We start from the raw sequence: 13,217 nt of genomic DNA on the forward strand, positions 1-13,217 counted from the left end.
TGCCTTCATAGCTCCCAAAGTAATGGAAGTATCAGTGGCAATGAACAAAGTCATTTTAGCAAAGATGAGATTTGTACAGCAAGTTGAATGATTTTGAAGGGAGAAAGTCAGTCTTAGAAGTTTAGTTAATCAGTTTGCATCTATTGTTCTGTCTTTAAGCCTTTGTGTTAAAGGTGAAGGATTTTGGTAGCTCAGACGATTAAGAGCCCATTTTACCCAGTTTATAGAACATTGATATGAAATTACACTTGAGTGCCTTCAGCTTTGTAAATAAAAAAAAATTGCCCTCTATTAGCATGTTTGTGGGCAGATTAAAAACGGTCTTCATTAGCATAAGTAACACTTACAGATTCTTTTAAAAGTAGAAAATTATTTGCTGAATGATAAATTGCTAGCTTTATAGTTATTGCTGAAAATGTGCTCATTCAAAATGCCTACTGTAGTTTATTCTACAATACTGAATTTTTTGAGTTTAGAAGTACTGTTTAATGGATTATGTACTTAATCCTTGTTCATACTGGATGCAGAAATGTAATTCATGCTTTCCACTAAAATGTTTTGTATCAAATACCTCCCTATTTAGGCTGATTTCTTCTAATACCATATATTTTATACTATATACCCCGGAGATTGCAACAAAATACTCCTGCGTGTAATATATGAAAGAACCTTCTTCATATCTTAGCATACCTGATATAAAATGTTTTGCCATTTAGAATTCAAATTAGAGCTAATATTTTTAATACATATTTGATTCCTTGCTAGTTAATACAGTAAGAAGTATTTGTCATTTTATTCCTTTTACCATTAACAGATTTACCAAACAAAGAAGTTTAGTTGCTCTTTACTGAATTCCTTTCCTTCTAGACTGGTTATGTTTGGCACAGTCAAATATAAGGTGAGCCTCCTAGCACTGCCATAGATCTGGAGGGATTTGCAAAGCAAATGTTGATTGGTTGCAGAAAGGCAATCCTTCTTGATTTTAATAAGAATTGGTGCTTACCTATTCCATGTTGAATTGACTTGTATCAACTTCTTCAAAAAAGAAAGTGCTATGGAAACCAGAAATTGTCTTGCTAGAAAGTAGGAGATGAGAGTAAGGGTGAGGGTCAGGATTTGTATTTAAATTTGGTACAATTAAAATTTTCAGAAAAATAAATCACTGGGCTATTGAGATTAGAACTGCTGAATTTTTCTTTAAAATAAGCATACAGTGGTGTGTGTTGTGGACTATAACATTTGTCATTGTTATCTTTGCATTTGTTTTCCTTTTTTCCTGCAGTAGTTTGGCAGTTTCTCTGCTTTCTAATGTCTTATGTTTCTTTAATAAAATCCTAACAGCAAGCCAGTCGAAGACTTATTTTTTAAATAATATTTAGGTTTAGCATCTTTTTTTTTCTTTTCTTTTTTTTTTTTTAACAATTTTTTTGCTTACTGTAGCAAGACCTTTGCAGATGGTTCTTGGTTTCTCTAAAGTGCATAACAGTATTTCCTTTGTGGCAGATGGATTTAAGACTTTTAGTTCTCAATAAATGTAGGTTTACAATACATAACTTTACAGGATTTGTGTTGTATATAACAGGTTTGAACATATTATCTCAGAATTCATCTGCATGGCATTTTCAGCTTATCCAGGGCCCATGCTAGTATTTTAAGTAATAGGGAGAGCATAGTGATTGATAGCAGCTAAAGGCGTGATTTTGAATAGAAACAAAGGTTTTGGAACAGAAGGTGTCACATTAAACTTTATCAGTTTGAAAAGTAGTAACATCCTGAAAGTTCTACAAATGTATTTACATGTGGCTAAATGTTTATATTTTGTCTTATACCTTCTTTATATTCAGTGTAATATTGCCTGGCAAACATGTTTAAAGTTTAGGTTGTTCCCAAGGATGTTTTAGTTTTTTAAGCTTGCTGTTTTTGAATTGGCGTAATTTTTTAAAGGCTGCTTCTTCACTGTGCTTTGTATGCACTAAAAAACAGTTGTGATCTGATTTGAATAGTGAGTCTTTTGCCTATTATCTTATAGTCCTATAATTTTGAGAAGCCATAAAACATGAAAAAACTATGAATTAAATTCTGCCCTCAGTTATACTGGTGTAAATAAGAAATAACCTGATTAAAGTCAATAGAATTACTCCAGATTTATACTATCATAGAAGGACAGAATTTGGCCCTGTTGGTTCATTTCTAAATTTAAAAGCTACATTAACTACATCTGTTCCTGTTTTGCTCCAAGTAAAAACAGATTCAAAACAAAAGATGTCATGGTTTTGAAAGTCCATCCAATTGTTTTTCTAAATATTATAAAAAATCATAGAATCATAGAATATCAGGGTTGGAAGGGACCTCAGGAGGTCATCTAGTCCAATTCCCTGCTCAAAGCAGGACCAATCCCCAACTAAATCAAAAAATCATTTCATATATGCTTTCTCAGTGTGTTGAATTTTGTGATTGAGGCATTTATCTGGTACAGAACACTGAACCTGGAAATGTGTAAAATATTAATGACATTTTAGTCTAAAATAAGTGATGTTGGAACAGTGATTTTGGTCCCCTGTGGAAGCTAGATCATACAACTTCTGTTAGTGCCCATTCACCCCTCGCATCAGTTAAACCTTAATAAAATCAGGCTTTATAAAAGTATTCAGAAATACATAGTAGAGATTAGTCCAGTAAATTTTTTTTAACCTTGTAATTTTAGAAGAAACAAATTGGTTATTTCCATATTGCCACACAGATGTTGCAACAAAACGTCTATCTGCTCCTTTTAAAATACATGAAGAATAACATGGAAAAATAGACACTTTTGTTAGAAGAGCTGTCTATGGCTGCACGTTTAAATAGTTTGTGAGAAGCATCTGAGTTCAGTCTCTTAAAATCACTGCATTTCCTTGGAAAGCTAAGGAGACGCTTCAACTTACAATTCATCAAATTATTTTTAGATAAGGAATTAGAAGTATTATTTCAGGGCAAAGGTTAATAGCAAACTACTGGAAATGTTATGTTAGTCATGGGCAATTAATAAAAATAAGGATCAATCTAGTATGTATAGAAACACTGAAGTGACAATATGAGAAAAAATATTTTGTCAAGTGAATCAAAGCGCTCTTTCTGAAATATTTGTTAAACCAGCATAATTGTGATGAATCTTTTCTAAAGAACATCTGTGGTCCACATGTTCGCCACATATGCCCAAGTTCTAATGGACAGTGTCAGGCTAAAAAACAAATGTCCTTGCTTGTGTTACTTATACTTTAGATAACTGCAGGTTGTTTAGTTTTCTTTTTCACTTCCTATGATATAAATAGACTTGTCAGTTTCATTTTCTGCTTCAGGAGTACTAGCACAATGCCACACATTTTGAGTGTATTTTTTATTAATATTGGGTTTTGACATTTTTTAAACAAAAACCTACATTATCCATCAATTTAACTGGTGCTGTACAATTTAAAAAAAGAAGGCAGAATGCTGTCCCTCTGCCTATGGAATACACAGAAAACTGGAAGGAGCAGCATGATGCTGAAGTGCATGTGGTCCATGCACTAACCTACCCACATACAGCACGATGCCTTAAGGCAGGCAGGAGAAATCCACAGCTAGGTGCACTTTGCTGCTGCTTTAAAAAGGAAATGCGTTCAACCTCATCTGGTATGTGCTAGACATCATGGCATATGTGCTACGGAGCTGGCTACATTTCCTAATCAGATTCCTAGACTAGACCTCTTAGCCTATGTTGCACTGGAGACCACAGTAGCCATTCTCTCTCACTAGCACTCTTTTGAGCAATAGGTTGGCTTTCTAGCCTATTTTTTCCACAAAGGACAGTTTTCTAATACATTATGTTCTCTACCCAGTGTACCTGTTCAGCACAAATCTGGGTTTGGCCCTATTTAAGTTTTCGGTTTCTCAACTGTGCTACCCCAATATTCATTTAAAGCATTTATCTTTCATTATTTCCATACGCTTTCCTCCATATCCATTGTTTAATCTGCCACCTGTGAACATGACCATATATTTTAAATTTTCAGCTCTCCAAATAACAGAGGATTAAATAAATTACTTACTTCTACTGTTTTCTCTTCTTTAATGGTTTTTTAAAACTACACTTTGAAATTAACTTCTGGACAAAGTATGTATGGCACCAAGAACACCTAAATCTCCATTGTTAGTATATCTGCAGAAAATATAGTAAACCGGTCTGGATAAACCATTAGTACATGAAGAAGGGGTCTAAAGGCTTCTGAATGTATTATTTGTTGGTCCAATAAAATATCACTTTATCTTACTTACGGCTTTAAGAAATAAAATTGTATAGAGCTAGTTTAAAAAAAAAAATCCTTGAGCTAAAAAAGAATTGTAAATGTAATGTACTTGTAATGTTTTATGTCTTTGTAATTGTTTTCACGTTTTGCAAAGAAATGCAGAGTTGCTGCACATTATAGTAGCCCGTTTGTGTCTGCGCTATTCCTTTCAAACATCAAATACAAAGGCAGAAAGTACCCCAGATTTAATTTTAAGGTAACATAAGAAACTAGTTGCTAAATCTTCAAGATAAAACTCTATTTTTGAAGCAAATTAGCAATTGCTACATTTCTCATGGGACAGTCTTTTGACATACATTTTGTCTGTTTGCCTAGAACAGTGGTTCCCAAACTGGGGTTCGCAAAATGTTCCAGATGGTTCTCGGGGAAAAAAATCCCTAATGGCGGACAGAGCTGTCCCTAAGAACCCCGGGCAGCAGGGGGCCAGCAGCCCGGAGCCCCTGGACTTCCAAGAGCTAAGCAGATCAAAGCAAGCATATCTATCACACTGAGGAGATTTAAATTCAAGACTCCTTATAAGAAATGGAAAGGGAGGTGGATATTTTTTGCTGTTTTTAAAATGAAATAGGCAGCTAGTGTTGTTTTTAAAATTATTATGAAGAACAAGTTTAAGCTTTGTTGTAATGTGCATTGTTTGCCTGGACTGCTCAAGACCTGAATGCTTGTGTAAGAGGAACTCTTTGAGTTGACTTCTTAAATACCTTCCTGCTGTTTCACATTTGATACTCCTTGATGAAACATAGGAACCTTGTCTTATAACAGGCTTATTCAAAGTGATACAAGCTACGATAGTGAGATCTTGGAAGAGTGTTGCCGTTTTCATAATGTAATAAAAATACTGTAATGATAAATAATAATTAATAATAAATAGTGTGTAATAAGCATGTCATAAAAATAAATTGTGTATTTCCAAGATCACTGCTTTTATAATTTATACTCAGGTAAAGAAGAAAATCCCTGGAAGTATTCATTTTTAGGAGGGGGTTCGCGAGACTTGACATTTTCATGAAAGGGGTTCACAGGTTGTAAAAGTTTGGGAACCACTGGCCTAGAACATGTCTGAGTTGGAGTGGGTGCATTCTTAGCTAATTTGCTATAATCTGGAAATGGTGTAAATGGCATGTATGAACATATCCCCTTTTAAATCCACAATATCAAACAAACTTGTGTGTCTGATTTTAAAGTCTGTTTTAAAGGGAAAGGGTCTGAAATAGATAAAGTTATCACATGGGGTAAGTTCACCTGCAAAGCCACCTCTGTACATAGCAATGAGGAAGAAGATAGAACTTCACAATGTCTACTCAAAGGATTCTTTTCTTTTAAAAGGACATTATGGAACTCCTTTATCAAGACGTATTTTTGAAGTATTTTTACTCTGAATAAGAAAAATCAGCATTCTAGAATTCGGAAAGGAAAAGTGGGTGGGGGGGAGAAGAAGCTGCAGCAGCAGCCAGAAGACATCATCTACCAGCTACTGAAGTACATTCTTAATACCCTAAGATGGATATTGGCTTACATAAAAGAAAATAAACAGAAGAAAGAACATGCTGGAGTTAGATGAAACAGAACACTAACTATATATTTGGAGTATGTGAGGGATGCTGCCTTGATCACTTTGTTTGTTTGTTGATATATAGCAACTGTGTGAAACTACTGAAAACATGCTATGCAAAAAGTTTCCATTTTGTGATGGGTTTGTAAAATAACACAACAGATTCTTGACACATTTAGTATTTACTTTAGATTTCAGGAGAGGCCTCCGGAATTTAAAATGAAAGCTACTTTTGTCAGAAATTATAGGGGGGAGAGAAATGAGGCAACATTAAAGTACAAATTCAGCCCTTGTTTGTCCCTGTAGAACCCCCATTCACTCCAAAGGAAGTGTAAATGAGAGTAGAATCTATCCCTTATTAAACGAGGAATACTAATACTTTGATGTTATCTTCAAGGGGTGGCTCTGTGAACTGTTACGTTGGAAGGAAGATCCCTCACCAGAAAACAGGACCCTATGGGAGAATCTTTCAATGATCCGAAGGTTCCTCAGTCTTCCTCAGCCTGAACGAGATGCCATTTATGAACAAGAAAGCAATGCAGTTCATCACCATGGTGACAGACCTTCCCACATTATCCATGTTCCAGCAGAGCAGATTCAGGTTAGTTTACCTTGGCCAATCCAATATAGCACTAAGTAAATAAAGCTTTAAATGCAGCAAAGGAAATTAGTGTTTCTTTTCTTCCTGCCAGATTAAACAGAGGCTTCTTAGAAAGAGAGAACAGTGAACTGCTATCTTCTTTCACAATTAAAAGGAGAGTGTGAACACATATACACTTCATTGTTTTAAACTTACATAGACCAGATGGGTTAAATGTATCTGATTGGAGAAGGAATAATTGATTACTTACCTTAGATGTCCATAGGTAGGGTCAAGTAGTTTGTTAGAGGTCAGAATTAGAAAGATGGCATTACTCTCTGTTCAGTTCTGATACTTGCATGACCTACAAAGTGGAAGGAACGGATATTTTTAAGTGGTGTCTTTTATAATCCAAGTACCATAGACTCAAATCCTCAACAGCAATGGTTTACTTCAAGCAGAAATGGAGGGAGGGGTGTAGCCCATAGGGTTATTTTGCTAGCTATTATATCCTACTAATCCAGCCAGCAGTATTAATTAATATGTTTCTTTTTCTGAAATTAATCCATTTTATTCTTATATTTTATTAGTATTAATTCCTTGGGATTTAGGATGTGTTGAGGCATATGTTTCCTAATAAGAAGTTTTTCTGAAATGCAAGAAGCCTACTGGCCTGTAAGATCCAGTAAGATCTTGTTATATAGCAAAAAGTAGAATTAGTTATAAATATGTCAACATAAAAGCTGGCAACCTTTGGCACAGATAAGAATGGTCCCTGAACTTTGGGGAACTAAAGGGAGGAACTATCCACATCACATCACAGGTTTATCCGGCTTCTACAACTGGTTGGTAACCGCAGGCTACACCACAACTCGAGGTCATCAAAAGAGCCTAGGTAGGCAGTTTTGGAGTGAGATCCTTTATTAATATATTTAGCAAGTGTCATAATCCACTAACCTATAGGAGAAGGGTACCCATACATTTCTTAGGGTACAGAAACAAGATTTGGGTAGAGTAGGTTGGGCCTGAATTACATAGGTCAGGATCCTCTAAAATACCTTGTAAGAGAGTTGTTAGTTAGTTGGTGAGTTCTTTTCTTAAACCTTCTTCTTGTAGCTGCTTTGGAGTTAGTTCTTTTCTTCTTCTTAACTTCTTCTTAGACTTCTTGGGGTCTTAGGCTCTTAGAGCTCTTAAACTAAGTTCTACTTCTTAGATCTTTTCATCTATCTATCTATTCTATCTTCTGTCATGCTATCAGCTCAGCTTGTGAAGTATAGTATAACTACTCAACATTCCTAACCATTGGGGAAGGCAGCACCATCGCGTAATCGGGCATGCCAGGAGTGAGGCTGGTCCTTCACCTCCTATTACCAGGTTCTCAAGGAAGGGTGTGAGTATGTTAGGTTAAGGTACTTATAATAGAAATGTTACTACCAGGAGTTTTGGAATTCTTTTACTGTTTTGCAGTTATAAGTTTCATTGCATTTCTTATTTTTATGTTAATGTCAATAAAGATTTTATCAATTTGGTATTGTCCTCAGTGTACGCATTCTTGCCGAGCACCCCGAGAGTCCTCTCCCGATATAGAACTCTCTGAGTTCTTGAACTCTGTAGTCTGAATTGGACAAGAACCTATAAATCTTCTGGTCGGATGTGATCAGTGGCGAGCCATAAAAACTAACCCATCAAATTCAGGTCAACAGGGGGACCAGACCTAATTCCTCATCCCATTTACTCCCAGTTGAAAGTTGGGATGAGTCAATGTTTGTTTGTTTTTCCTTTAGAGCCCCTCTCCCACCACCCTTGTGAAAGGAGAGCATAGAGGCGCTTTCTTACCAGGCCTGCTGACCACTGGACCTTGGCTGGGTGCTGCTCCTCAGGTGAGCTGGCACAAGTTAAATGTGTCAGGGAGGGGGTTTCAGGACCCACTCCCAGATAACAGAGAAACAGCATATTTATATACTTAGAAAAGATACGCTCACTGAACTAGCCATGGTAGGCCTCAATATTCACCCCGGGAGGTAGTTTTCCCTCTGCTCCACTGCATCCTTACACATGAACCAGATAGCACATAAACTCCTGAGCAAGATAGTCTATCATGCAAAATGTAGTAGAATAGTTCCATTATGTGTCCGTTTGAACTGATGAAGCTATTCCTTTTCGTTAAAGCTCTGGGGTCAGCCTTTAACTGCTGCCCCAAAGGGCAGAAAATACCCATAGCTTTCAGAGTCTCCAACCTCCACTGAGGCTTCGTGGATCATTCGTATTACCATTATGGAAAAATATTTACAAATCTACAAAGAATAGAGTTATCCAGCAGCCAGAAACAACATGAGTGTGTATTAAAGATAAAACAAACTGAACAAGACAATCCCTTAGGATATTGAGTACTAAAATAATTGTGAAAGCCTGGAAACTTACTGTTTGATTTAGCAAAAAAAAAAAAAAGAGAGAAATATCTATATTAAGTAGTAAAGCAGCATTGGTTTGAAAATGTACATTGTTTTTAATAACACTACTTCTTAGGGGAATAAAAGGAAAAGCTTATGCATGGTACACTTATTCTGATATTAGGCTGCTTTCTCAGATTGACTTGATTTGTTGATAAAAATTATGTCCTTCATCCTCCAAATGTTACTCACACGAGTAGTTGCATTATACTATGTCAGTCTGTCTACTTGTGTGAATAAGGGTTGCAAGATTGGATATTTTGTATTTACAGTATGGTAGGTGATATTTTATATACTGTAATTGTTCATAGATCCATAAATTGTGTAATTAATGTATGTGCTAACTCTGAAAAGCATACACACAGGCCCTGATCCTGCAAAGATTTAAGCACATGCATAAAGTTAAGCCCTTTAAGTAGGGGCATACATCTGTTTGGGACTTAAGTCTAGAATGGGACTACTTGCAGTGCATCAAGAGAAGGATGTGCATAAATATTAGCAGGGCTGGGGCTTAATTATAGTATCTGTATCTAAATTTACCATTATATAAAAACAATTAAAATATTCTATTAGACAAAATCTAGATATATCTACTGTTCAATTTTTAAAACAATAACTATTACTTGTTACTTTATTTAAATAGCACCATATGACAAGACATTTGTTGATCCAAAAAATCTTACTAAACAATTCTTTTTGTGCTGTAAAGGAACATAATTCTCAACAAAACCAGTAGCTGACAAATTCACTTTTGATTTAAACATAATCTTATAATGTGCTGTGCTCCAGCCGGTGATGAGAAAAACATTTCTGTCCCTAGGGCTCAGTGCATCACCTTTTTAAAATGTCTTTGAATTCCTTGCTTCCAAACGTTCATTTTAAACTCTTGTTAATTATTTACATCATGATTTGCTTTATCTTATTCCTCTGTGATGTGCATCCTGGGTCATTTTATTGCTTGACATTTTAGAATGCTGGATGTTCACTCATAGTAATAATAATGCAACTTATTTAGCATTTTGTATCTTAGTACTATATAAATATTAACTCAATTGAGGTAAGTATGTATGTTTATTCCCAGTTTGCATATTGGGATATTGGAACACAGGCAGGTTAACTGACCTTCCCAAGGTCACAGAAAAAGGTACCGTCAGGGTGATGATTAGAAGTAAGGAGTTCCTAGCTCCTGATTTTTTTTGTCCTTGTCTAGACTAGGATTTTAAAATGCCATGTCAAAATGTTAGAATATATTAGCTAACACATTTTCAAGTCTAGTGTAGACTCTAACATGTTAAATCCTAGACCCACCTCTAGGCTTTAACTCAGCCAGTTTAACACACGTTCAAGTTAGCATACCTGGTCTGCACTTGACTCTTAAAATATGTTAGTTAGAAAGTGCTCCCTAACACATGCTACCACCATATCTTCAAATCTTAATCTAGACAAGACCTGAGTATTTTACCAATATTCCTCCCCTTCTCCCAACACCGATTCGCAGAGAGAGGAACTAATTTGTATTTTAATTCTGACTCATTTGGATGTGGGCAGTAGTGAGTCTTTTTTCAAATCTCCAGGGCCTTTCTTTTTAGCTTGGCAAATTATACTTAAATATCTGGATTTTTGGGGTAGGATAAAAAAATCAGCAAAAATACATTTACCAAATGATTTACTTTGTCTTCCAGCAGCAGCAACAACAACAACAGCAACAGCAGCAGCAACAGCAACCAGGTCCCAGACTACCGCCAAGGCAACCAACAGTGGCATCACCAGCTGAATCTGAGGATGAAAATCGTCAGAAACCCCGACCACGAACAAAGATTTCTGTTGAAGCCCTGGGAATCCTACAGAGTTTCATACAAGATGTAGGCCTATATCCAGATGAAGAAGCAATCCAGACTCTCTCGGCTCAGCTTGACCTACCCAAGTACACCATTATCAAGTTCTTTCAGAACCAGCGATATTATCTCAAGCACCATGGGAAGCTGAAGGACAATTCCGGGTTGGAAGTGGATGTTGCAGAATACAAGGAGGAAGAGTTGCTTAAGGATTTAGAAGATAGCATCCAAGACAAAAATGCAAACACACTTTTTTCAGTGAAACTAGAAGAAGAATTATCAGTAGAAGGGAACACAGAGATTAATGCTGAATTGAAAGACTGATCTAAAAAGTATTATTTTCATTCAACAGTGCCACTGGTATTTAATAATGAAACGAAAATTCCATCTTGCATTGTGTCAGAAACCTCTCTCATTCATTGTTTGGTCAATGAATCTTCCAAAACTTGCACAAAAGTTGAAAAAAAGGATAATGCAGACTGCACTAGATGTTTTACTCTGTTTTACAAACTGCTTTGCAGCTACAGATGAAGCGTTGAGGATTGTTTGATATTAATTTGTGTTCACTGGCTACACTGTGGTGTACCCAATAAGCATGATACCAGTGATTTTGATTCTGGAGCCTTCAGACAAGCATTACAACTTTTGTGATTTGTTTCTCAATTTTTTTTTTTTAATTATAACTGTAACACTCCACACTTGGTCTTTGGAAACTCACGTTTATTTAAAAAAAGAAAAGAGTTTGTTACTCTTGCTCTATTGTATGTTACAAAAGAACTATAGACTGTGGAATGCAGTTTAAAGATAACATATGCCAACAAATGCCTTGTATTATATGGCACTGCCGTAATTCAGATTTGTTTTTGTTTTGGAAATAAAGGTCACTGTATTTTTTTTTCCATTCTCATTGTTACATGATTTTAAAAAAATGAAAAGAAAATGTGAAACACAATTTAGTCCTCATTATTTATTTGTAGATCCTGCAGCGTCATGTTGTAATTAATTTTTTTGGAAGTTTCCGTTAAATGTAATATTGCTTCTCTTGTTATCATACTGATTTTTTTTCTATTTATAAATGTATTTTGATGGGCAGTAAAACAAAGTGTCTTAAAAGTTTTAAATAGAGAAAATGTGCTTTACACAGTTGCCTATAAAAAGTGCTCTATGTTATCCAAGCAATTCATACTATAAGCTTCACTCTTATTGTTGTATGCAATTTTTACTATCATGCAAATAAGCTTAGGTAAATAAAACTAATAGATCACCTTAGAAACTTATGCAATTAATGTGAAAATAATTGATGTTTGCAATGTGTCTTCCTTTGGTTTACAATCAATTTTAAAGCTACAGCTGTATAAATTTTCTGTATAAAGGTGTATTTCTTTTTTATGAGTTTATTGCTATGAAAACACCAGTTATTTTGTTACAGCTGGCTGTTTTTATAAGTGTATCACAATTTTCTTTATGCAGAAATGTTCTGACTAGGAGTGGTTATTGACTGTAACTACACAATTAAAATTGTTTGTATGGTATGATATGGCAGGGTTTGTCTGCTTATGTGTATATCCTAAAGAAATATCTCTGCTTTAAGTGCATGTTGTACCTTCTTGCCACCACTTTGAAGATGACTTTTCAATTGTTAAAATCACAAACACTTTTTAAAAATGACCTTCTTAAAATTTGAATTTGGATAACATACTTTAAAAAGAAACACAGTCTGACTATGAAAATCATAACCTGTCTTTTTTGGTTTAAACTTGCCTGCCCAGCAGAGATAGCAGGATATTATTGAGTCAAGAGGCTATCAGGCAAAAACATATTTACAATTCCTGGCAGTAATGCACGTATAATGGATGCAGCTGGTTTTATTTTACGGTACTTGAATTATGTGAACAGTGTTCCTTACACTAGGTATAAACATTAAAAAAGACCATTAATAGTCACAAAATAAATAGGAAAAATGGCCTCTGTGTACAACAATCCCTTACTAAGCAAAAGCATTTTTAATGATCATTAATAACGTGGTTGTTAGAGCCATAATAACTAATAGGCATTGAATTCATGCCTAGGCTTATACAATCTGTACTGGGGAGATGAGATCAAATTCCACAGTTGAAAGTTGAAGAATAATACTACATAGTTCATTAGGTTAACAAAACAAAAAGTCCAAAAACTCCAGTAAGTTCCATTTATAACATGCATTTGCAAATTCAATGTAACCATTCTAAAATGACTAAAACTTTGGACATCTCCCCCATTGTAATTTGCCAAGGTACAACTGGCAGTCAGCCATTTGTGCCTGTGAAAATTTCCCCCTATAACTATATTAGATTCTAAGCTAAGGAGAGACCGGGTAGATAGCAAAACAGGTTTTTTGCTCAACATGCTTAAAATGAGTCAGACACAAGAATGTGTGCGTGCCTGGTCTCCTGGTGCTCCCCTTAGGGTCCTGATTCCATTGTCACTGAGGGGAGT

At 35.4% G+C, this 13,217-nt stretch overlaps 1 protein-coding gene across 9 annotated transcripts in view; it reads left to right on the top strand.

Annotated features, from left to right (window-relative positions):
• SATB1 (SATB homeobox 1) overlaps nucleotides 1–12,279 on the top strand; it is a 104,603-nt gene extending 92,324 nt beyond the window's left edge. For 6 of the 9 annotated variants that reach the window (XM_054020002.1, XM_054020008.1, XM_054020001.1 and 3 more), the window contains 3 exons: nucleotides 6,275–6,478; nucleotides 8,242–8,337; nucleotides 10,590–12,279. In XM_054020002.1, coding sequence (XP_053875977.1) covers nucleotides 6,275–6,478; nucleotides 8,242–8,337; nucleotides 10,590–11,066 — 777 coding nt within the window. In that variant the 3' untranslated portion in view covers nucleotides 11,067–12,279. The remainder of the gene's footprint in view (nucleotides 1–6,274; nucleotides 6,479–8,241; nucleotides 8,338–10,589) is intronic. The other 3 variants (XM_054020004.1, XM_054020005.1, XM_054020006.1) reach the window with 3 other exon arrangements.
• The last annotated feature ends 938 nt before the right edge of the window (nucleotides 12,280–13,217 follow it).

Source organism: Malaclemys terrapin, chromosome 2 (assembly GCF_027887155.1).
Source record: "Malaclemys terrapin pileata isolate rMalTer1 chromosome 2, rMalTer1.hap1, whole genome shotgun sequence".
NCBI lineage: Eukaryota > Metazoa > Chordata > Testudines > Emydidae > Malaclemys > Malaclemys terrapin.